General features: G+C 41.9%; 2 protein-coding genes across 4 annotated transcripts in view; one reads left to right on the top strand and one right to left on the bottom strand.

The window, feature by feature from the left end:
- LOC138981392 (complexin-like) overlaps positions 1-6615 on the bottom strand; it is a 234657-nt gene extending 228042 nt beyond the window's left edge. Inside the window, exon 1 of the mRNA XM_070354305.1 lies at positions 6405-6615. The gene's annotated coding sequence lies outside the window, so the exon portion shown is untranslated. The remainder of the gene's footprint in view (positions 1-6404) is intronic.
- A 1927-nt stretch (positions 6616-8542) lies between these two features.
- LOC138981394 (PAN2-PAN3 deadenylation complex catalytic subunit PAN2-like) overlaps positions 8543-21404 on the top strand; it is a 53331-nt gene continuing 40469 nt past the window's right edge. For all 3 annotated transcript variants that reach the window (XM_070354307.1, XM_070354308.1, XM_070354309.1), the window contains exons 1-6: positions 8543-8635; positions 10068-10346; positions 11882-12063; positions 13044-13164; positions 14054-14131; positions 14522-14640. In XM_070354307.1, the coding sequence (XP_070210408.1) occupies positions 10080-10346; positions 11882-12063; positions 13044-13164; positions 14054-14131; positions 14522-14640 (767 nt within the window). In that variant the 5' untranslated portion in view covers positions 8543-8635; positions 10068-10079. The remainder of the gene's footprint in view (positions 8636-10067; positions 10347-11881; positions 12064-13043; positions 13165-14053; positions 14132-14521; positions 14641-21404) is intronic.

The following is a 21404-nucleotide window of genomic DNA, read 5'->3' on the forward strand; positions in this document are numbered from 1 at the left end:
TTGGATACACACTTTAAATACATACGTGCCGACGAAATGTTGATCATTGCTTCAATACTTTGAAGCTGTTGCTTGGATAATAACCCGGTAAAATTAGTATTTCGGTGTTCAGTCAAATGTTAAAGTTTCTATCACACACGCACGCACAGACAGACAAAAGTTAGCATCGCATAGGCTACACTTACGTGAGCCAATACGTGAGCCAAAAAGAAGAACAAACTAACGAAGAATATAAAAAACAAACAAGCAAACCTGCCTGATGCCACAACTTGTAATTGGTTTCAAAGCCAGTTTTTCTTTTTTCTTCTTTTTAAGTTTTATCCGTTTCTTGGGTTTTTGAGTAGGAATTGCGAAACTGTCAAATTCAAGGAGACATAAAACGATGAATGTTTCCTCTTTTAACCATTTTTTGTACCCCTTTTCGTTTTGTTTTGCTTCTTCTTAAGCTTTTGTTTCCTGCTTTTCCTTTTTTCAATTTCTGCCCTTCGATTTTGTAGCCGTGTGGCTGCATGCGGTTACGTGCACGCGTCTGGAGATCAGAAGAAAAAGGACAAGATAATGTTCACACTGTCATGCAAGAACACGGTGCATGAACCTTCAGGGCCAATTAAATATAAAGCAAAACAAAACAAAAGAAAAGTTCTACTAGCTTCTTCTCGAGCGACCTGCCTATCACACAAAAATGAGAGAGCAGCAAACGCTCATACGACTTATCTTTGTCATCAAGTAAGACGATTCAGAAACACATTATCTGCTAAGCTCCCGAGACGTTCAAGAAAATGATAATTTCCTTCCGATTGAACCAAACTCGACCCTATTGTGACGTTGAAGTTTGACCTGGATCGACCTGAGACTTTTGTCTAGAGCCTTAGAGGTCACCAAACCCGGGACGTTTCTGAAGTTCACAAATCTAGCATTACAAACGGAGAATACATCGGTTTTTGGGTGTGTTTTTTTCAACCCAAACTTGACCCAAATGGAGGTAATTGATAAGGCCGGCTTAAGAACAAAAGCGAGGTCATAAAAAGGGGGACGTTATAAATCGGATCGGGGTGGGTGGGTGGCTCAAAAGAAAAAAGTTCTACTGTAATACCCCCACGAAGAACCATTTTCTCCGCAGGCTCATGCCGCGCCGTGTCAGAGGACGGTTGAATGGAACTGAGCAGTGCTCCCGCATACGGTCTAAGAGAGGTAACCCACTGTGGGATAAAAACAATAATTGTCGTACCCGAGTCACCTATGGCTCTTAGGTGGAGGGCAAATGGGTGAGAGCAGAAACTCTTGACTTAGGGCAAAACAACGAAGGAGACTGTGAGGGGAAAAGAAGCAGATGGACACAGAGTCTCATAAAGAATTTAGCCAAGGGTTACTAAATATCCATGCCCCTGATGCTTTGTTTGAGTTTTAAACTCAGAGAGAGAGAGAGAGAGAGAGAGAGAGAGAGAGAGAGAGAGAGAGATAGACGAGAGAGAGAGAGAGAGAGAGAGAGAGAGAGAGAGAGAGAGAGAAAGAGAGAACACAACTCAAGCCATCTGAATCTTCATCTTACCAAAGTAAAAGAATAAGCAGTGATCTGGTTGCTTTTTTACATTTGACTCCTGCCCTAAAGAAGAACCTATCTACCAGGAGAGAGAGAGAGAGAGAGAGAGAGAGAGAGAGAGAGAGAGAGAGAGAGAGAGAGAGAGAGAGAGAGAGAGAGAGAGAGTGGGGGGGGGGGGGGGGGCAAATCTCAATACCTCTTCCTGTAGTTGGCTCCTCATCTCTTGTCTTTGGTTCAGTGCCACTGATTGAACATTTCTCAGGAGTATAATAATTCTACAATTTGCAGGAGTAAACACAATCAAAAACATATAAAAAGCCTAGTACATTTTACAAATAATTCAACACCCTCGCCAATCAGCCTCATGTCATGTGGTAATTATTATTATTTTTCCACGTTATCAGTTGAGCCTGTGGTTTATTGCACATCAATTCTCCACATCTTCTGGCTCAAAAGAACAACCATGACATCATTGAATCACACTCATGTTCAGTTTATTCTTTGCTTGTTGAATCACACTCATGTTCAGTTTATTCTTTGCTTGTTGCCGTATAAACACCAACACAGAAAATAATAATATCTAGATGCTTTTACTACTTTTATTTTTGGTTCAATTTTTGTTTGTACTTGTACTTCTGTCAATCTCATCTCCCTGCCATAATGAATGTCACCCACCACCAAAAAGTAGAAATTGTTTACTAAAATAACTTTTTCAGGGTGCTTTCTGAGCAACCAATTTTAAAGTGTTTACATGTATACACTGATAATTAATGCAATTTTCTTCTTTTAAATGTTTCTGTTCATGATCAATCATCACTGATAGACATGCTTGCCAGCACATGCGCAACCTTCAAACTCATTTCTGCTTTTTATTCTGAAAGCTAAATGTATTATATACGTGTATGTATCACATACATGTATGTATTACAGGGTTTCATTTACTTGTGCACCCTACGCCATTGAAAATGTCCCATCACAATTCCCTTCAGTGCGTCAAAGGGCATTGAGATTACGTACCACCATGCCACCAAATGTACACTTTACATCGGATTACACACACACACACACACTCTCTCTCACAAACATACATGGATAACACGATATAGCGGCTAATTTTGGAGGGCACCATTTTGCACCCTTTCACATAATTGGTGAAAAACGCGTACAGGCCTCTGTGGCGCTTCTTGCCTTCGACTATGTCCCATCGGAATTTGGTTGAGGGAGACAAATGTCCCATTGCCTTTTTCTCCCAGGTTAAACCCTGTATTATTTGTATAATACAGACATGAATAAATGTATGTAGTATACATATATATGTATGTACATATAGTACATGTATGAATTATCAGTATGTATCAGTTTGAATTTTCTATTGATTCTTGACATATTTAGCTATACGAAAGCTGTGAATACATGTATGTCTACATGAGTGCATATACATGTTTGAATACATGTAACATGTGGATACATGAAAACATGTATGTATGTCCAACTTCACCCTCTTTTGTTTCTTATTCTCCCAGCCAAAAGTTCCGTCGCGATATAACCTTGAACGGTTGAAAACGACGTTAAACACCAAATAAAGAAAGAAAGAAAGAAAGCCAAAAGTTCTATGTGAAATTCTAGCGTTCACTTCACCCTATGTTTAAATTTGCATTCTTCGAAGCTAGACGTTTTTTGTGTCTGAGATTCTGTTAATTTAAATCTTCCATTCATCCTTAACACCAGTGACAAAAATGCTTTGAGTGCATGTGTACCTAACTTCCCACTCGTCTCTGTTTCTTCTAATTCTGCAAGCCAAATGTGACTCATGTGAGACATAGACTTGGTTCCATAGGCTCCATGCAGTTAGCACAGACAGCCAGTACATCAATTATTCAGTTTACTGATTGCAAACTCAGTGAAGTGCCCTAGGCAAGACCGAGTAGAAACAATGTCCTAGCTCAGTGCAGTAAATAAAAGATTACCTTTGCTCTAGCCTCTGAAGCAGTGTAGCTTTTGTGAAAAAGCCTGTATAGTGGTAAGTGTAGGGATGTTGGGAGATACAAAAGCAGACATACACTAGAAATTAATGTGTGTGAGTGTGAGTGTGTGTGTGTGTGTGTGTGTGTGTGTGTGAGTGTTTGTTGTGTGTGTGTGTGTGTGTACAACTGTGCACCTATAGCTATGTGTCAGTGTGTCTGCATGTGTGTATGTTTATGTATGTGTGTGTGTGTGTGTGTGTGTGTGTGTGTGTGTGTGTGTGTGTGTGTGTGTGTGTGTGTGTGTGTGTGTGTGTGTGTGTGTGTGTGCATATGCATGTGTGTGTGTGTCTGCATATGTGTGTATGACGCACCTAGGCTACAAGTTATAATACTCAATTAAGCCATAGTCAAGTGCGTACTATTACTCTGAAGGGTTAGTGAAATTCTGGCATCAAACTCTTGAAAGATGAGAAAGAATACAGTTTGCAAACCATTTGAATCACACTGCAAAAAGTATCATTAGCTTTTATATGTGCACGTCCTAGATACTGGGAAATACTATGGGTTGTCAACTTTGAATGACTGTCACAATATCTCTGACCAATGGATGACAAAGGGGATGCTTTGATGTCAAAGGGGATGGATTTGACTTACTGTAACAACCAAGTTTGGGTTTCCAAACATTGCTGTGGGTTTTAAACGATTTAATTTTTAGCCAAAATGCCCCCAAAACAGCACCTAAAACTGGGACAAAAATACACCAGTCTGTGTTGCAGCTGTACATAATGGAGAATAAAGCTCTGTGAATTTTATTGTGATGTTTATGGGTCAGCTGAAGGATTATTCTCGACATACACACTCAAGAATTACATCTATTTTTCTTCTTCTGGGAGTTTGATCGGCAAAGAAAACACGTAATCGTGGGTTACCGTCGTTTCCGGTTTCAACTTCATCAAAAAATGCGATCTGCTGAACAAAGGAAACCTCAAAGTTATTCAAAGTCATTATTTATTTATTTCAACAACATTTAGGTTTTCAAAACACAGCACTACGGTAGGAAACAAATTTATTTCAGCTTATAATCGCGCTTGAATGTACCCCACCCTTGTTTCGTTTCCATCTGTAATGCACGAAAGCATGGCCACAGCAGACGACAAATCCCGCATTGCCTATCACACACGCGTTGTGAGATCGCGGGAACACCGTGGAAAGTTCCATTCATGACGTTTGACCCGGTCATGTGAATAGACAATGAGAATTTATCCACCCAATCGTATTCGTTTCCGGTTTTTGAGACGTAACTCACGACAGACCACGCTGTATCTTCACTGTTTGAGACCTGTAAAATCTTTTTTGACAATTGTAGCATATATTCATCGACGAATTTTGCGATATTTTGCTGATTAAAGCTTGATCTGGTGCAAAGTTTGAGCAGCACATGTGTTCTCATGATCGGCGCCATTATGAAATTTTCGATTCTTCTGCAACGCACGATCGACAATCGATTAATTCTCTCATTTAGGATTGTCGCTTATGGAAACTTGAAAATTTCAAACTTTCATGTATGCATAGTTATTTATCTATGTAGTCCACATGCAATAATCAAGTTTTAGTTCTTTTCTTTGGAAATAAAAGACATTACGAACTATGGTTTCCATGAAACTCACGACAGTATTATCTCTATACACATAAACCCAGTGAGCACAGATCGAAAACTTTTTGCTCACTTAAATCTTTCTATCATGTATTAAAACCCAAAAGGGTGCCCAAAAGGCTAGTTGCTACATTTGACCTACAAAAAAAACTTTTGCGCCTGGAAATTGCGTGGGTTACGGTTTCCACTTTCTACTTCGATCTAGTTAACTTATGGAAACTTGTAATTTCAAACTTTCATGTTTGCATATTTATTTATCAATGTTGTCCACATGCAAATTGCAATAATCAAGTTTTAGTTCTTTTCTTTGGAAATAAAAGACATTACAAACTATGGTTTCCATGTAACTCACGACAGTATTATCTCTATACACATAAACCCAGTGAGCACAGATCGAAAACTTTTTGCTCACTTAAATCTTTCTATCATGTATTAAAACCCAAAAGGGTGCCCAAAAGGCTAGTTGCTACATTTGACCTACAAGAAAAACTTTTGCACCTGGAAATTGCGTGGGTTACGGTTTCCACTTTCTACTTCGATCTAGTTAACTTATGGAAACTTGTAATTTCAAACTTTCATGTTTGCATATTTATTTATCAATGTTGTCCACATGCCACATGCAATAACTGAGCTAAAGTTCTTTCCTGTGGGATATTGAAGCCTAAAGTGGAAACCATGTAACCCACGACATAGAGCGTACTGCATGTGTCTAATTGTCATTTCTAAAGAAACCCCGATATGAAAGGTCCTCTCTTTGACAGAAAAAGATACAGGCATGTCTTTTGCACTTAAAAAAGAGTATTTCACTCAATTCAGTCCTACTTTTTTTCCTGGTGTCCATGTCCCATAGTTGTGACCCAGTATCTAGGATGTGCACATATTATAGTTTAAATCTTGATGAAATCTACAAGGTCTTCAGTTTGAAGTGTACAAATAAGTTGGTCACGAAGAAGTTCTCTCATTTTTCGCATGCATGCTGATGCAGGCATACACACACACACACACACACACACAACAGAGCGCCGGCTCGCAGAAATACCTGCGGTACTAGCTGCTGGGGTTCTTACCAAAATATACAGTCACGCACGTTCCGCGGCTGTAACTCTACAACTGCACACTCGTTAGTCGAGGGCTAAAGTAACCGCCCTCCCTCTCTCACACAACCAAACTATCCATGTGGAAAATACAAACGATAAACAAGCTAAAGTGCAACAACCATGGGACAGAAACTGACTTCATGTCTTACCTCTAAGATGTTGCAACTTGAGCAGACGACAACTCTCCGATTACGTCCTCGTGTCTGCTTGACACATAATTGTCCACTGTGTTCGCCTTGACAATATGCAAAACTTGAACGACTTTGGCTTAGCTGTGCATCGCAAAGACACAACTTTAACCCGAAGAACGTCCGATCACACTACGACAGCATTGCACACTAATTGACGTATACATTTTCGGATACATCAACATGGTCTTAGTCGGCAATTTCCGGCTATCTTCGTAGCGTCGCTCGCAACAACTGGTTGAGCTTGATTACTAGTTGCGTATGTGCCCAGGCATTGAACGGAGTGTCTTGTCGAATCCATGACGGAGAGTTGTTTAATCCGAGTCTAAAAACTAGGCTTTGGAGCTAGCGTGTGAGAAACATTTCTGTTTATTACATTCAGAAAATAAAGTGTGATTGAATTGAATTGAATTGAATTATCAGCCGTTCTCATTTGATTTTCAGTTTGATGTTCAGTAAAGCCATCCACAGATAGAAATCGGATTAAAAATGATCGGATTTCAAAGGTTTTTTTTAATTCTAAGTGTGTGCAATATGCCAAACTTTCACTGAGACAGATTTATATTTTCTTACAACGAAAAGACATTATGTGTAGGCTCCAGTTGTGCAATAGTTACCATAGACAACCAACCAATTATTAGTATCCGACCTCTCGTCATAGATAGCTTCCATATACTCTACTATGGCTTTTAAATGGTAGCCACTTACATGGTATTTAACAAAATTCTTAGATGGCTATGCAAGCGTAATTTTTATTGTCTTTTTACATTTAATCAAGTGTGTGTTTGTAGAGCAATTCAGACTAAACTACTTGACCGATCTTTATGAAATTTGACATGAGAGTTCCTGGGAATGATATCCCCGGAAGTTTTTTTTCACTTTTTCAATAAATACATTTGATGACGTCATATCCGGCTTTTTGTAAAAGTTGAGGCGGCACTTGCTGTCACACCCTCATTTTTCAATCAAATTGATTGAAATTGTGGCCAAGCATTTTTTGACGAAGGCCGGACTTTGGTATTGCATTTCAGCTTGGAGGCTTAAAAACTAATGAATGAGTTTGGTCATTAAAAATCGGAAACTTGTAATTAAAATTATATTTTTATTAAACGATCCAAAAACAATTTAATCTTATTCTTCGTCATTTTCTGATTCCAAAAACATATACATATATATATATATGTTATATTTGGATTACAAACAAGCTCTGAAAATTAAAAATATGAAAATTATGGTTAAAATTATTTTTCCGAAATCGGATTTAGAAACAATTTCATCTTATTCCTTGTCGGTCCCTGATTCCAAAAACATATAGATATGATATGTTTGGATTAAAGGCACAGTAAGCCTCCCGTAAACCATCACAGATACGGTCAGGCTTTTACACACAGTACAAACACCCTTTCATTTAAACACTCACCGATTGAGAACATCCTAGGTGCCCTCCGTAAAGAGCGAACAATTTTCAAAGAATTTATTTTTGCGTGGTTTATCTTACCCCTGAGCCATCGTGAACCCGTGTGATCCAGTTTCCCTTTTTCACAATGTAGTCGTCAGTTAGTCATTTGAATGCGACTCGATGTGAGCTTATCAACAATAGCACGTTTTTATGCACGAAACAAACGGCTGTGGTTCACAAGAACTCCAGCGATGGCTTTTGACTGTTGAGAGGAACGGCGATATGCATAAACCGTCGTCTGCTACGACCCTTGCGTGACCCTGCTTCCGAGCTTTTCTTTTTTCAAACTTTCACAACTTCGAATTGTACTGATCTTGTCTTGATGAAAAAAGAATTCAGTTATTGCTCTCAGTATTAATTTGAGCCAGTCTGCTGGGTAATGCGTATTTTCACCCACAGTATTGATACTCTAGTGGCTACTCCTCATTATCATATGCAGTAGCAGCAGGGGACCATTACAGCGACATTCCTGGGCTTTCAATATTTCTGAACTAAAAGTTAAAATAAATTTGTCATCGATCGTATTTCAACACGCCGGAATGATTGAATCGAGTGTACCTTTCGCCGAAAATTATTGCGTGCCTAGCTTTACTTAATTCGATGCGAAAATGAAAGATAACAACCAGCTCCGCATGTAGCCCCCAAAACATGGCGCTTCACTTCGCGTTTGAACATTAGAGCTTTGTTTGTGTTCAGTATTTTAGTATAATAGTGGTTGTTGCATTTATAGTAGGTAAGCTGTATTTGTGACTTGGCGTTCTTCTTTTCATTGCACAGGCACATGTTCGTGATCGCGTCACAGAATTAGCAAAATTATAGAAGGAAATTGGGTTTTTCTTGCGTGTTTCAACTTTCAGCAGACGAAACACGCAAGAAAAACCCAAGACCTTTTCGGTATCTGAGCAGTTAGCTCTCGCGAGTCACGCTCTTTATTATGCTTTGAACGTCGCGAGAACTTCAAACATCTTCAGCGCTGAGACTGCCGTCATCAGGGCTGCCCCAACACTGACCACCTACAGAGCTCAGTTTTTAACATTTTAATAAGTCACTAAGACTAGAGCGAAAAGACATTGAATGATTGATGTGACGGGACAGTATATATGACTTGTCCCACCAAAGTCAGGACTTTTATTGTACAGTATTCGAAATTATTGTATGCGCTCTCCCGCATCCGTTGCAAAGATGACCAACAGTGGTTCCTGCAACATAACGAATCCAGATCCAGATCCAGAAACCTTTTCTTTTGCAGCTCGCGCGATGTCGCTGTACCACATGCTTTGCTATGCTCTGAAGCTTGCGAGAGATTACTAGAGCTTGGAATACCGATAGGGTCTATTATTATTAATTTCACGACAAATGTTCTTTGCCTTTGGTTTGATTACAGGGACTTGTATCAAAAATAAGTAAAGAAAGCCACTGGATCCTGAGCTATGAATTTAACACACTAAAGTCCACTATAACCGGATTACCCTTAACACGCAATGATGTACAAACATAACGTTTCGAAAAGTTCTGCAAACAACGAAGTTTTCTGTTTTAAAATACCGAAAAGGTCTCTTGACGGATTGAGCTCAAGACTTAAGCATAATCAATTAATTTGGTTGTTTGATCAACGAAAATGCCACACGTTGTCAACCAAGGGACATCATTTACACGATAGAGTTGCCTCCCCTGTCTGCTCATACACATAATTCCTTCTTCGACGCGTCGTACAGTTCATTGGAGTTCATTCCGTGACTACAAAGTGATCTAAAACGACTTGTTAATGTTATGATTACAAGTGCAGGTTCTACAAATTTGGAGGCTGAACGGCCTCTGAATTATGAGCAATGAATTTAACACACTAAAGTTCAAGATTACCGGGTAATCCAGATGCATTTGAATCTGATGTAAACAAATTAAGAGTACGTTTTTGTATTTTTTTTAAAATGTCCACATCATCTTTCTCTCTCTCTCACTCTAACTCTCTCTCTCTCTCTCTCTCTCTCTCTCTCTCTCTCTCTCTCTCTCTCTCTCTCTCTCTCTCTCTCTCTCTCTCTCTCTCTCTCCCTCTCTCTCTCTCTCTCTCTCTCTGACATGCACACAAACACAACCCTCATAAACACATTATACTTATCAATCTCTCTTTCTCTTACACTTTCTAACACATGTCGTTTCTGCCGCAGATTTAGGATCTAATGAACTTCCAAGGTTCTCCCCTCTTTGGGGGAGGCAGTGGTGTCCACCAAGGCCAAGACATGATGGTGGACCCCAACATGCTGGGATCAGTAGGAGCGCCTGAAGGATTCCACGAAGGCCAGAACATGGGCCCAGTGTTCACACCCAATGTTGTGGCGGAAATGGACTACAGGCCGGTGCTGGTGAAGCAGGCCAGCATCAACCACTTGCCTGTGACGGCCTGTAGCTTCGACAGCCAGGAGTTGCTATGGGCGGGTACACAGAGGGTGAGTGGGTTGTCTCCTGATTTATCCCCAATATTTGTTCCATCCAAAGACGGTCTTTTCCTTTTTTGTCATTCAAGGAAACTTGCACTTTCACTTTCAGTTTCACAGATCAATAGAGGCAGAAAGTTCCTTTCACTGGAGCACTAATTTCAAGATACAGCAAAACAATATTCTTCTCAACGGCCCAAGTCAGGAGGTTCTCAATCTGTCAATGTCACAGAAAACCTTTTGTAACTTCAATACATGTAAGTTGTAACATTCAAAGAGGAAAGTTCTCAACATTTTCTTTGGGGATGTTCCTTGGTACATTATTTGATGCTGTCTTGCAGACTTTACAAATTAAGTAATTACCATTTTAACAATTATTTCAAGCTGAGAAAAAAATCATCTCCTCTTCCTCTGTTTACATCATTACATGATGCAGTTTTCATAATTTTCCTTCTTTTTTACATTTAGTCAAGTTTTGACTAAATGTTTTAACGTAGAGGGGGAATCGAGACGAGGGTCGTGGTGTATGTGTGTGTGTGTGTCTGTCTGTCTCTGTGTGTGTGTGTGTGTGTGTGTAGAGCGATTCAGACCAAACTACTGGACCGATCTTTATGAAATTTGACATGAGAGTTCCTGGAAATGATATCCCCAGACGTTTTTTTCTTTTTTTCGATAAATACCTTTGATGACGTCATATCCGGCTTTTTGTAAAAGTTGAGGCGGCATTGTCACACCCTCATTTTTCAATCAAATTGATTGAAATTTTGGCCAAGCAATCTTCGACGAAGGCCGTACTTCGGTATTACATTTCAGTTTGGTGGCTTAAAAATTAATTAATGACTTTGGTCATTAAAAATCTGAAAATTGTAAAAAAAATAATTTGTTTTTAAAACGATCCAAATTTACGTTCATCTTATTCTTCATCATTTTCTGATTCCAAAAACATATAAATATGTTATATTCGGATTAAAAACAAGCTCTGAAAATTAAAAATATAAAAATTATTATTAAAATAAAATTTCCGAAATCGATTTAAAAACAATTTCATCTTATTCCTTGTGGGTTCCTGATTCCAAAAACATATAGATGTGATAAGTTTGGATTAAAAACACGCTCAGAAAGTTAAAAAGAATAGAGATCAAGAAAAGCGTGCTATCCTTCTCAGCGCAACTACTACCCCGCTCTTCTTGTCAATTTCACTGCCTTTGCCACGAGCGGTGGACTGACGATGCTACGAGTATACGCTCTTGCTGTAAAAATGCAGTGAGTTCAGTTTCATTCTGTTAGTTCGACAGCTTGACTAAATGTTGTAATTTCGCCTTACGCGACTTGTCCTTCCTCCCTGCGTCTCTTTCCCTGTTCATCTCCCCTCTCCTTGTCTGTCTCTCTTTTTCATAGTCTAACTCTTCCCTCTTCATCTCCCCCCCCCCCCCTCTCTGTCTGTCTCTTGTTTTGTCTAGTCTAACTAACTCTCTCTCTACAGGTTTCTTTTTAATTTGTTAATTTATTATTCAAAATGAATAAATATGATTATTTTTGATTGACAGGGACATGTGACTTCATATTATGGAATGCAGTGTGAGAAGCACAGTGCATTTCACGTTTCATCAGGGACTGACACCCAGCCAGAGGTTCGTCAGCTTTTGGCGGTGGATGGAGGCGTTCTCTCCTTGACAAGCACACGACTACGGTTGAACCTGCGCAGGGCTCAAGCAGTCTATGCATATACGTCAGTACAAGTTTCCATCTTTTAATTTTAAAGCTTATGCTCTGTAAGAAAATAACTTTGAGTTTAAAGTTCACTTAAAAAAAAAGAAGCTTTATGCGGCAGTATTTTTTTTAATTTTTTTTTTTATTCTCTTTATTTATATAGCGCCTTATCCGAAGGTCAAAGCGCTTTATGCTTATACAACAGGTCGAACTTGCTTAAATTACTTTGACCTTTGTTGATCAGGGCATTATCCGTCTTGCAGATTTCTGGAAATTCATTAAGTTCAGTTGTATTCAGTGTTTAGATTTCCATAATAAGGAAAATGAAGAACTGCATCCAAAATTAAAAATTTCCATGAAAAAGACAGACACATAAAATGTTCCAGGGAAACATGTTATTGTGAGCATCTGTTATGTTGTGGTGTTAAGTGTCACGGATAGAGAGGGAATTTCCCAAGGACAATGACGGAATAAGATAAATACTAAATACCCCAACAAATCTTGCCATCAAAAAACCAGGCATTCCAGGCTTGTTTTCTGACAAAATGTCCCAGTTTTCCACAACAGTACTCAGGCATGGAAATTGTCCGCCGAAAGGCAAATTTCCGTCGAAATTTTTTTTTTGTTCCGCCGAAAAAGCAAAAGTGTCCGCCGAAAAATTAAATGGGGGAGGCAAAAATGGTTCTAAAAGCTGAATTTAATGGCAAACTTGGAGTTTAGATGACACCAAATTGCACCAATTGGGTTCTTTGGAGAGAAAAAAATCCGGGGGGACATGCCCCCGAACCCCCCTAGCAGGGCTAGGCGCTTCGCGCCGTCGACTTTGCCATTACTTACAAATGTTCAGCCTTTTTTACTTTTTTCAATTCCCATGCCTGAGTTCTCTAAAGGGAAAAACGTTAGGTAAAACTCAAAGAGACGGATTATGTGAACATAGAACTGACCTAATCGTTTCTGATATTTGATAATTCTCATCTTTGATCCGTGTTGTATTTTCAGTGACAGCGACATGCAGCAGATGCAGTGCATGATTCAGACCAGCCCTGACACCATCATAATGGGCGGTCATCAGAAGAAGGTCATCGAGTTCAACGCCCTTAAAGGTCAAGTAGTCAACAAGGTCAGCTTTGAATATGTTCTGCGTGCTTTTGTGTCTCATGTTATTGAAGTGGTAATCATAGCATTAGCAACAGCTTCATTATTATTGTATTGAATTGAATAACAGCTGTTTCAACTCCCAAAAGGAGGATGCTTCGAAAAAGCAAGTTATTAAGTTTGATATCACTATGATTATGATAAACGTTTATTTTGAGTTTTTTTTAGAAGGGCGTTCAAACCTCTATCTTCAGGTAAGAAGTATTATTACTATCAGTGCTTGTATTTAAACTTTAGAATTAGAACAAATAAGGCTCCAGAAGATCAATCAATCAATCAATCAATGAGTCTTATATCGCGCATATTCCGTGGGTACAGTTCTAGGCGCTCTGCAGTGATGCCGTGTGAGATGAAATTTTATACGGCCAGTAGATTGCAGCCATTTCGGCGCATATTTACCTTTCACGGCCTATTATTCCAAGTCACACGGGTATAGGTAGACAATTATTAACTGTGCCTGAGCAATTTTGCCAGGAAAGACCCTTTTGTCAATCGTGGGATCTTTAACGTGCACACCCAATGTAGTGTACACGGGGGGAGGTTCGGACACCGAAGAGAGTCTGCACACAAAGTTGACTCTGTGAAATAAATTTCCGCCGAACCTGGGATCGAACTCACGCTGACAGCGGCCAACTGAATACAAATCCAGCGCGCTGCCAACTGAGCTATATCCCCGCCCGATCTAGATCATGACTTACAGTCAATAGAGAGTTCAGTTTCTATCTTCTAGGCTGACCGATTGACTGAACATTTTGATATCTCTTTACGTGACTTATTTTGCATTTTTCTTGAATCAGTATGACAATGAAAATCTTCTGTATAAAATCTCTTCTGTTTGTCATCTCTGCTTTCAGTATGAGGTCGGAGAGGCTGGGTGCGCTGTTTTCCGACAATCAGGAAAATATTTGTGTGCTGGTGATGCCACAGGCAAGGTCAGTATTAGACTGTAAAACTAAAGCCCCCAGAAATCGGCATATGGCAGTCTAAATAGCAAGGAAAAGGCAGTCATACACGTAACTAAAACCCCACATGTGCAAATTAACACAAAAGTACATGGGGGTATCAGGCCATGAACTAAGAAGAAGCCTGTACAGACTGTGCACCACTGAATTTAGCTGGCAGAGTGATATATAATGGAGCATCAAGTAAAAAAAGGAATTTCTGATGCAATACTTTAGTGCTTTATTTGAATTTGCATGAAGTAATTTTTCTATGTTAGCTGATCTAAGGGAGGCATTTCATCAAGTGGTTGAACTGCATATTACTTCAAGTTTGAATGTGTTTTCTGCATTCACAAATAACGGCTGCTCTGTACTTTTCAGGTAACATTGTATGATGCTAGTACAATGCGCAAAGAGCATGTTTTGGATGCACACAGCAGCATGCTGTCTGACTTTGATGTTCAGAGAAACCTCTTGGTCACCTGCGGCCTGTCTACAAGGTAAGGGATCTCTAAGTTATTTGCCACCACAGGGGTACTTCTCCTGAAGCTATTGTGCTGTGAAACCCCCTTTTTTACATTTAGTCAAGTTTTGACTAAATGTTTTAACATAGAGGGGGAATCAAGACGAGGGTCGTGGTGTATGTGTGTGTGTGTGTGTGTGTGTGTGTGTGTGTGTAGAGCGATTCAGACTAAACTACTGGACCGATCTTTATGAAATTTGACATGAGAGTTTCTGGGAATGATATCCCCGGACGTATTTTTCTTTTTTGATAAATGTCTTTGATGACGTCATATCCGGCTTTTTGTAAAAGTTGAGGCGGCACTGTCACACCCTCATTTTTCAATCAAATTGATTGAAATTTTGGACAAGCAATCTTCGACGAAGGCCGGACTTCGGTATTGCATTTCAGTTTGGTGGCTTAAAAATTAATTAATGACTTTGGTCATTAAAAATCTGAAAATTGTAAAAAAAAAAAATTTTTATAAAACGATCCAAATTTACGTTCATCTTATTCTTCATCATTTTCTGATTCCAAAAACATATAAATATGTTAATTTGGATTAAAAACAAGCTCTGAAAATTAAAAAAATTAAAAATTATGATCAAAATTAAATTTCCAAAATCGTTTCAAAAACTATTTCATCTTATTCCTTGTCGGTTCTTGATTCCAAAAACATATAGATATGATATGTTTGGATTAAAAACACGCTCAGAAAATTTAAAAGGTACAGTAAAGCGTGCTGCCTATGAAGCACAGCGCAACCGCTGCCGCGCCAAACAGGCTCGTCACTTTCACTGCCTTTTGCACTAGCGGCGGACTACGTTCAGTTTCATTCTGTGAGTTCCACAGCTTGACTAAATGTAGTAATTTTGCCTTACGCGACTTGTTATCCTCTCAGGTGCCATTTCATATGCATTTAGCCCACTTACTTCCCTTTGTCTCTCAGATTTAGATAGTACTGGAATAGAGAGAGAGAGGGGTAGGGAGAGGAATGATAGAGAGACGAATGAGCAGGCTCTTTATTGGACACACACACAGTGACACTGACACCCATTTATACCAGCGAAGCTGGAGGTATCCCACGAACGCTATACTGTAATCGACTTGAGAAATGTTCATGCCGATAATACATGATAAAGAAGGATTATTTGTGCACAAACTCAGGGTACAGTTGGGGATGGAAGTTCACCAAAAATTGGGAACATACTAAGTAAAATACGGTGGGTGACGACCAATTCTTCGATTTTTGATCCGTCACCACCCAGGGCAGATATGTTAGGGTGGAATTTCCGAGACTACGGCATAATGCTTGCGCAATTACAGTAAACGTCAAGATGTTTTGATGTCAATGCATCGTGACGACATCCTCTTTCTGGCGCTTTTCTCTCGCGCATGTGGCGTGTGTGTGTTTGCATGTTTATGTGCACAAGTGTGTGTGCGTGTGCATGTGTGTGTGTGCGTTTGCACGCGTGTATTTGTGCATGCATGTGTATATGTGTAAGAGTGAGAATGAGAGAGAGAGAACAAGTGAGAGTGTAGAATCTGAGTGCGAGTGTATGTAAGGGTCTGTGTTGATGTCTGTCTGACTATGTGCTTTGTGTGTGTGAGTGCGTGTTAGACTATATCTGAGTGCGAGTGTATGTAAGGGTCTGTGTTGATGTCTGTCTGACTATGTGCTTTGTGTGTGTGAGTGCGTGTGTGTGTGATGAAGTTTGCATGTGTGTGTGGTGTGTGTCTGTGTGTGTGTGTGAGGAGAGAGAGAGAGAGAGAGAGAGAGAGAGTGTGTCACGATCTAGTGACATGGATCAAGAAAGTGTCACTCGGTGGGGTGCCTTCTCTTGGTCAATTGCGATAGAAAACGCCTGTGCGTACTGTCAACGGTTGTGAATTTTGTTGACAGCGCAGAAGGACCACGGATGTTTTGTGGTGCACGAATTTCACGGGGGTGATTTCTGCTGTCGAGGCAGAATTGTCGATAGCTGAACTTGATATGTGACAAGGTTAGTCACGTGTTTTCGTCAAGGTTGTCTGTCTGAGACATGATAACTGGACACTTGACAATCAGCGGCAAGAGGAGAAGGGTCGGTGTCTGCGTCCTTAGAGTATGATGGTTTTCATCACGACTAGATATTTCACTTCTATCTACGTGCCGGTCTGCTAGCACAGTTAGGGCTCTAAAGGAACTTCAACGAGATACCACCTTTTCGCTGTTACATGTTTGCTGAGGACGAGTCGTCAATTTCTCTTCGCCGTGCGGGGATGGTCTTCACCGCATAAAGTATTCGGCAAGAGGTTGGATGGTGTGTCACTGTTGACGAACAGAGGCCATTCCAGGGAGGAAGCGGTTTTTGCTTCCATGAGAGTGCTACATTCATAGGCTTTTTGAGGTAATAAATCATTATTTAACGCTGTTGACGAGTCTGTGTTTGTGGAATGAAATACTCTCTGTTGTTCTTTCCAGGTTAGCGCATAATTTGCTCTTTGTGACGCTAAAATACTAATCTGTATATGGTTTTTGCAGATATGGAGAGAAGGAAGGAAAATAGCTGATTTGTTGTTGTAAAAAGTCCGTTTGTGCAGGCCCACGTGCTCGATGAAATATGTCAGGGTGACATGTTTAAAGGTGGAGGTTGTTGGGTAGCTTGACATGTTTAGTGTACCGAGGCTTTTTGTTGCAGCCTTTCTGTCTTCATTTTTCACCGGCTACTGGTGCGGGCTGTTATCTGCGGGACGCTACGGGGAGTGATGTAACCAGCTAACCGGCTAACCAGCAAACCGGCTAACCAGCTAACCAGCGACTGGGTGCGGCGCCTGATGTCTCCACAGTTCCCTGCTTCGTCACCACGCTAACCAGCACTTCATTCGACGGAGCAGTTGTGGAGACTAAAGACAAATTACAGGCCGTCCACTCAGTGGCAGCAGAAAAGCTAAGTTGCACCATGTCTTAAGCACCCTGTTTACCACCGTTGTCATCTTTTATATTTGTGATTATATTCGAGTGGTGACAACGTGGGGTGTGTGACCCCTGCATTAACTAGCACTTTTGACAGACAGCTATATTTTCCTAGCTTTACACGGGATCAGCGTGTTACTATAATTTTCTATATTCTAACTGGCATTTTGTCAGTGACCGTGTTATTTACGTTTTGAACGTAAAAGAACATTTTGGGAGTGAAGTCTCGAGGGAGGTGGCGAGTTATTACATAAACAGGCGTCTGAAACTTATACTTTTGTTGTTTCCATTAATTGTATGACTGCGAGAGTGGATCGTGGTGTGGTTAGTTAGTTAGAAGTAACTAACCGTTTCATAATCACCTTAAGTGATATACTGAAACGTGACAGAGGGACAGAGAGAGCGAGACAGAGAGAGAGACTGCGATAGAGAGAAAGAGAGAGAGAGAGAGAGAGAGAGAGAGAGAGAGAGAGAGAGAGAGAGAGAGAGAGAGAGAGAGAGAGAGAGAGAGAGAGAGAGAGAGAGAGAGAGGTGATTTGTCCTTCGCGGGGGGTATGCAGTGCCTTGGCAATGCACCTCTACTTAATTTGTTAATTATTCAGTGCATTTATTGATTCAAAATGCATTGAAGCCTTTAAGTTTTTGCAGAACAGATACTCTTCGAGTTGTAGCTTGTAGTTGTAGATCATAACACTAGACAGTGGTACCTGTGATAAAAGCGTCCCTACATTAAATTACATATCCATACCCAACTCACAAATAGCAATTAACTCTAGTTCAGTGCTGGTAACGCTGTACGCGTCCCCTTGGTAACCAAGGGAGACCACTCTAAAAAAGAAAGTGATCCATCCCATAATGCCAGACTATCAACAGTCCGACATCCGTATGCGCGCGCATACGCCGCCATCTTATCATTCCACTCTCAGCGAGCGACGTGTCTGGTCGCGTTTTGTTGTACGCTCCGGCTGTGTTCAGCCTTGGTCTTTGTTTTCTGACTTTGACTTCGCCCCTTGGTCTACCGCCGAGCTTTGTCAATACCCTGGCTGTTTTTGGGTGAGAGATTTCTTGTTTTATGTAACTTTGGCGACGTTTCTGTCGCACGTTGTGAACTTGTGAAATTTTTCAGTTCGAAAATTTTTTGTGAGTTCGCTTTGACATGGCGGAGTGCGCCAAAAATAGGACTAGTTCGAGACAGGCTGCTGCTTCAGCTTCTCCGGCTGCTAGTTCTTCTTCCTCTAAGAGAAGTTCTTCGTCTAGAAGAAAGAGTGATGGAATTTCCGCCACTTCTCAGATAGAACCGGGAAATGTAGGATGTGATGTTGATGTTGTTGTTGACAAGCCTTCGTCCGCCATTTTGTCCGCGAAGAAGGACAAGGTCACACGTAGTGAAAAGGATAAGGATGTTGTTAAACCGGTTGTTTCGTCGGGGGCCCCTGGTGATTCAGGTGTGTCTCCCGCCGATATTGCTTCATTGCTTTTGACTTTAAGTACACAGGTTTCTACTTTGGCGGCCGTTTTGTCGTCGACGAAAGCAGAGATTCGCGCACTTCCGGCTGGCGTCTTCGATGTTTCTTCCTTGGGTAGAGTCAGGTCTTCACCGACTCCTTCCACTTCCGGTTTCGCTTCAGCTCCTGCTGCGACTTCCGCTGTGGCTGCTCCTATCGTGGTTCGGGCGGAAGTACATGCGTCTCAGCATGCTGATGGACGGCTGGCGTCCCTTCTGCATGGGCCGGTGCGCTCTAAAGGTATGTCTAGCCCTCAAGTTACCAGGTTCTCTGGTGACGAGGGTTTGCGATCACAGGAGAGAGTAAGCCACATGCGTGGTGAAAGCCCTCCTGCAATTTCTGGCCAATGGCATCGCGCCGATACAGCAGTTGCAGGGAGCCCTGTGAATCGTATGAACTCTGCATATACCTCTGATTCAGTGTCGGGTATGCCGGTTCTAATTCCGTCCCGGGGGACGGATGGTGGGTGTGACTCCGAGGACTTTGCAAGTCTCTCTGGCGTTGACCCACCTGGCTGTGAATCGTAAGAACTTGCATATACCTCTGATGCAGTGTCGGGTATGCCGGTTCTACTTCCGCCCTGGGGGCAGGAAGTTGGGTGTGTCTCAGAGGACCGCTGCAGGTCTGCAAGTCTCTCTGGTGTGCATCTACCTGACTACGATGGCGAGCAGGAAGGGTGCGTCCATGGTTGGATGACGCCCAGCTTACTTGCCGTTCTAGTTGTCCAGTGCGGTGACGTGGGCTAACGAGAATGGCATTTAAGTTTTGTGGAACTTGGTGATTCTGGGATTGACCGCGAACGGCGGCTTTCCTGGGGTCACCTTCCTGATTGCGATTGCGAGCATGAAGGAAAGGATAACGAGGGTGCGTCCATGGTGGACGACACCCAGCTTACTTGCCGTTCAAGTTGTCCAGCGCAGTGACGTGGGCAGCGGAAATCGGCATTTAGGTTTTGTGGAAGTTGATGATTCTAGGATCGACCTCGAACGGCGGCTTTCCGGGGGTCACCTTCCTGATTGCGTTTGCGAGCATGAAGGAAAGGATAACGAGGGTGCGTCCACGGTGGACGACACCCAGCTTACTTGCCGTTCAAGTTGCCCAGCGCAGTGACGTGGGCAGCGGAAAACGGCATTTAGGTTTTGTGGAAGTTGGTGATTCTAGGATCGACCGCGAACGGCTTGGCCGGGAACGTCTTTCCGGGGGTCACCTTCCTGATTGCGAGCATGAAGGAAAGGATAACGAATGTACTTCCATATGAGGGTGGTTCATGGGGATGGACGACACCCAGCTTAACTTGCCGTTCAAGTTGTCCAGCGCAGTGACGTGGGCGGCGGAGAACGGCATTTAAGTTTTGTCTGGAAGGGGTGGTTGAGAGCTAGGCGTTACTTACTCCACCTCTATCTGGTTCTGACTTCTGGAAGTTCGGGGGAACAGGTTGTTCGCTTCAGCTTCCGGGAATCGTTATCCATTGCCCTGGAGTTGGCAAATGGCCGCGTGTAGCCGGGTTCTCCGGTGGAAATGGTGTACGTTCGCAGGATGAATGTAGCACGCATTTTCGTGGCTGGGCAACGTAAGCTTCCGCCCAGGGGGCAGGAAGTTGTTGGGCTGGGTGATTCTCGGGTTGACCATGCGAGTCTCTCTGGGGGTCACCTTTCTAACTTGGATATTGACAGGAAGGGGTGGCTGAGAAAAGTTTTCTTACTTCGTCCACCTCTTTCTTCGTTCGACGACTTCCGGATTTCGGAGGAACGGAAGGTTCACTGCCGCTGCCGGGAATCGTCGTTCTTTGCCCTGAAGATGGCAAATGTCTTGTAGTTTGACTTTCTCTTCCTCCCGGGGGGCAGGAAGTGAGCAGTAGGGCTGGTTCTTTGTTGGACAATTAAGTCAAACAGGGAATCAGCTTCCCGATTGCACGACTGTGCTTGACGGCTGTTCAGATGAAGGTGCTTCCGCTTGACTGAAAAGCACTGAATTCAGGTTCCGTTTCATGTTAGCAAGTGCAGTGACGCTCGCAGCTGAAATGGTTCGAGGTACAACGGGTTCGTCCGGTGTGTTTATATGCAACCGGTTGGTTCGGATGTTTACTAATCCACGGCCGGTTTCGCTTCCGCTTTTGCGGCTGTGTCTCTGGACAGGATGGGATAGCCTTCTATCGTTAACACTGTGGTGTTGGTAGTCGGCACTTTTTAGCCTTTGGCTTCCGGTTCCGTTACTGCGGTTCCTTAGCTGTTTTACAGGCTGTATCCTCTTCCTCTTCCAGTTTGCCGGCTGGAAGGGGCAGGTGGATGGAGTATCTGGCAT

Source organism: Littorina saxatilis, linkage group LG12, assembly GCF_037325665.1.
Source record: "Littorina saxatilis isolate snail1 linkage group LG12, US_GU_Lsax_2.0, whole genome shotgun sequence".
NCBI lineage: Eukaryota > Metazoa > Mollusca > Gastropoda > Littorinimorpha > Littorinidae > Littorina > Littorina saxatilis.